The sequence below is a fragment of the Austrofundulus limnaeus genome, unplaced genomic scaffold (genome assembly GCF_001266775.1).
Source record: "Austrofundulus limnaeus strain Quisiro unplaced genomic scaffold, Austrofundulus_limnaeus-1.0 Scaffold156, whole genome shotgun sequence".
NCBI classification, from domain to species: Eukaryota; Metazoa; Chordata; class Actinopteri; order Cyprinodontiformes; family Rivulidae; genus Austrofundulus; species Austrofundulus limnaeus.
The window spans coordinates 521149-525459 of record NW_013952558.1 but is presented as its reverse complement, the minus strand read 5'-3'; the positions used below and the strand labels follow the sequence as shown (position 1 = coordinate 525459).

The following is a 4311-nucleotide window of genomic DNA, read 5'->3' as shown; positions in this document are numbered from 1 at the left end:
GTTTCAGTTTATATACATATATCAAGGGTGTCCAAACATTTTCCCCAAAATGTAAATCTATCTGAGGGCTGCGGCCAAATGCAATAATATAATTCTTCAAATACAAATATTTATTAAGTACAGTACTTTTATTGTAATGATTAGTATTCATTTTTTACAATAACAAGCTGGAATGGGGAAAAAAAGCAAAAATGAAATAAAAGTAACGACTTTCTACTTGCCTTTTTTTTAAATGTTAGGAGTAGAAAGGACATATAATTGTGTGAAAATGTAAGAAGTAGAAGTAAAAAGTTGGCTGAAAAATAATTACTCAAGTAAAGTACAGATACCCAAAAATTCAACTTAAGTACAGTAACAAAGTATTTGTACTTAGTTACTTTACAACTCTGATTTTGGCTCACATGGCTCAATAATTCAGGCTGAGTTATAGTCGTGCTTTGGAGCACGCGCACTGTCGCCGGCAGTGGAAGTGTTTATACTTGGTGCTTACATTGCTGTAGATTTCACTAAAAAATGTGGAAGAACACTTTATAACTTGTGAAAATGAAAGTAGGAGAGCGAAAGCTCCACCATTTGYGGAGTTATGAAAATTCGGAGGTGCACGACCAYGCATGGGCCGTGGATTGTGCCCGGTGCGACGTGTCAACTATAAACCTAGCTTTACTGTTTTGATAAATGTTTTTTCTGACTTTTGTTTGCCACAAGTTTACGCTCAAAAGGCAGCAAAGAAACTAAACTAAGTCGTCAGAAGTTTTGTAAATAATAGAAGCAACGACTGAAATGAGCTGTGATGGCATTTTATAACATGATTTCTGTTCATTTGTTAGGTTTTCACTTCAACTTACTTAAACATGACATGCAGTGTGGTCATGGATACCACAGAGTTGTTCCTAAATAAAGCACTTATGCAATGTCTGAAATTCAAAACTTTTTCCTTATAAGGCTCTGGATGAACTGTCAGTTCTGGTTTTGCGTCAACACATAAAGTGTTGCTTATGAGCTCCCTGCATTGATTCAATGATTTTGTTATAAGAGACAAATAGTACACAAGTGAATAAAGTATGATTTTGACAAATTTGTTGTTGGAATCAAATTCAAAATGTGTGTTTTTATATATGAATTAAAAATGAGTTGTATTAAAATGTATTTTCCTTATCTTTTTTTCCCTACTGCCTCCTCCTTCAGCTGCATGACAAGTTTGAGCAGCTGAAGCGGATGCACCAGGACGAGAAGAGGAAGGTGGAGGAGAAGCGACAAGACCTGGATGAGGAGATGAACGCCTTCAACAGGAAGAAAATGGCCAGCGAAACGCTGTCCTTATCTCAGCCCCTGAAGAAAGACAAGAAAAAGTAAGACAGTTCCTCCTCAATCACTCACTCCCTTCATTTTTCCTTCAGAAACAGGACGCTGCCTTCCCAAAGCCGTCTGATTTTTCTTTAAGGAGCCAAGCTTCCTTGCATTGTCTGCCTCCTGCCTTAAAGACTCTGTMCTTTTGTAGATTTCTTCCTCTCTTCCTTTCTTGTTTTTGCTATTTAACCCCATTACTTCTAAGCAGGAAGTGTGCATTCTGTCCTGCAGCAAAGCGCCTCATTAACAAGCCTTTAAAGGAGTGTGCCATGCTGATGTCGACTTATCTCCAAAACACCAGCATTTCAGCCGTTTTTTTAAGAGCCTGGCATGTGTTAAGGAAACTTCCTCCCATTTTTTTCCTCTGCCCAAGCTTAACATTTCCTGTGCTTTCACCCKTTCCCCTTTGCTCTGCTCTAATTATTTTTGAATACTCAGGGAGGCAGTAAACCTTTCTTTTGCAGCAAAAAGCTCTGAGATAGATGCAGGTTTTAGATTAAAATCTAAAACAGGAATGTGTTGATGTTCACACTACAGTTGAAACATACATTAAAAGGTTTTTGTAGTAATTCTTGAATTTTTGCCTTCAAAATAACTACTGGCCTTTTTTTGTTGTGTAGGATGAGTGTGAGCTGCAAGAGATATGATGCTGCATTTTTATTTCCTGCCTTACTGGCTTTTTAAATTTAATTTAAAGTTGTAGATGCAATCAGTCAAAAGCGCTAAAAAAACCATCAGCAGCAGATTGATTATGAAAGTCTCATCTTAAAGACATAGTGACTGGTAGGCAAGGCTATGAGGAAAATTGTCTAAATTGCAAGTTTAGAGCAAATAAAACATGAGCTCCAGCATCTTAGTTTCTGCCTTTGTCTTCTGCACAACATTGAATTTAGGATAAGAGAGCTGAAGTTGATGGTTGAGAGTTTTAAGCAGCAGTTTGTTGAGTGAATTGCACAGAACGTGAAGTTTCTCATCGTGGCAATTTCATTTTCTGAGGTTTTAAAAGTTGAGAATTAGACACGTGGCGCCATCTTGTGGCTGTTTGTGCACATTGTTGTGGATTCTGCTGTCAGAAATTGAGCTTCCATTTTGTGATTTTAAGTAGTTTCTCAGATCTCAAGCTCTCTGTTTCACAGTGAAGGTAGATATGATTTTAAATTTAAATAATCACTAATATTGGCTTTAAAGCTCACTGCAGCACCGCTTTGCTTCAGTGTTCACTTAATTTAAATCTTTTTTTAAATTAAAAAAGTAATTTTCAGTTGATGATTTCATTCATTCACTTCCTTTTCTTTATTGTTTCATTGTTTTTCAGTTGATTTGTGGGCGCTGTACACCCATCCACACACCACCATGGATTTGTCCTCCATCATCATAGCAACATCTGGCTGTTTTTTGTTTTGTTTTGACATTCCATCTTGACATTGTGCACATGGACCAAACACACTGAGGATGATGATGGTGAAGCCACAGGAGAGGGGTGAAAAATGAGGAGAAATATTCAYGTTCCATCAGTGGCCATCTCATTAACTCAGGGGTTTTTGTTTTGATTTTTTTTCTGTGCTGTTTTGGACATTTTTATATTTGTTTTATTTTCTTTTCAATGATTTAAATAATTTCTGTGTTTTTTTTATTTTCTGTGTTTTGCCATCTGCTATCTAAACAGCAATAAGACTTTAAAACTTTTCATTTTGACTTCTTGGTACTACAACACACCTGCTTAAAGTATGTATTTAAACTGTAAGCGGTGCTTGATGTCAGTGGACTGAATTTTAAATTTAAAATATCTTAAATAAAGGTTGTTCTTAACTTTATCTTAAACATTAGACCCTTTTTAAAATATTGTTCAGAAGTTATATCTGTTCAACGTTTTCCAATTGAAGAATCTAGCTTAGTAGAATCAGTCCCTGCTTAGATTGAGTCTAAATGTTTAAATAGCATCGTGTCAAGCCATAACTGAGTACCTGTATGCTGTATAATTTGCATTTACAAAGGTACTGACAACCTAAAATTGTATTGAGTCTTAAATCTATGCAATATTCTTGTGATGTAACTCAGTAAAAGTATGTGAATATTTTCTAGAGCTTACAGTAAATGTACTAGTTTTTAAATATTATGACACATAAATAAGATAAGAAGCCTCATATGATGCTGTTCATTGTTTTGTAAGTGGTTTAACATTATTTTAAACTGTGGAATCCCAACTATGAAGCCAGTAAAACACAGGATTCAGGTAAACATTCAAACCTCGGCTCGCTGTAGTTTTTATTTTACACTCCGACACGAAGAAGAGAGCAGCTGTATTTACTGTCTGTTGTTGCAAATAAAACCTCCCCTCCCCCTCCTGACTGTGAGGCCTCTCTCTCTGCCGTGTTGTGTGTCTGCATTCAACACAGGCAGGTAAAAGGACGCACTCAGAGACGAGGCTGTCAGCTGGAGATGCAGGGTTTCCTGCTGGTGGTTTGCTCAGATTAAAACTACTTCTGCTCTCAACGCAGTGATGCTGGGGGGTCAGCACATATGTTTGGTTTGCCAAAGGTGGAGTGTGTGAGTGAAGAGAGAAATATGCACGTTATTCACTTTGAGGAAGTGTGTGACATGTTTGTGTTCCTGTGTAAGCTACATTTACTGTGGAGATTTTTGCTTCAGACTTGTACTATTGTGAGTTGGGGGATTATGCACAAGTGACTTTTTTGAGCCTTTTATCGTGCTATAATCATCAAAAACATACTCAAAGTGTTGTTTTGACTCATACATGAACACTAGCACCGCCTATTTGTACAAAGCTCCTCCCTGGAGCTCAGTCAGCAGGTAARCTCGTGCCCCACAGAGGACCCATCCCTCAAAACTTTGTTGTGAAGATGTACTGAAGTGGGAGTGTCTGAAATGGTAGGATGTTCTTAAAGAGAGGCCGATTTCAAGGTGTTTAGAAGCAAGGTCAGTTGTATTTTTGATATATATATA

At 37.1% G+C, this 4311-nt stretch overlaps 1 protein-coding gene across 1 annotated transcript in view; it reads left to right on the top strand.

Moving 5' to 3' along the window:
- LOC106523424 (septin-8-A) overlaps positions 1-3695 on the top strand; it is a gene marked incomplete at its 5' end in the record, with an annotated part of 15073 nt that extends 11378 nt beyond the window's left edge. Inside the window, 2 exon segments of the mRNA XM_014016833.1 lie at positions 1186-1349; positions 2663-3695. Coding sequence (XP_013872287.1) covers positions 1186-1349; positions 2663-2666 — 168 coding nt within the window.
- Between the last annotated feature and the right edge of the window lie 616 nt (positions 3696-4311).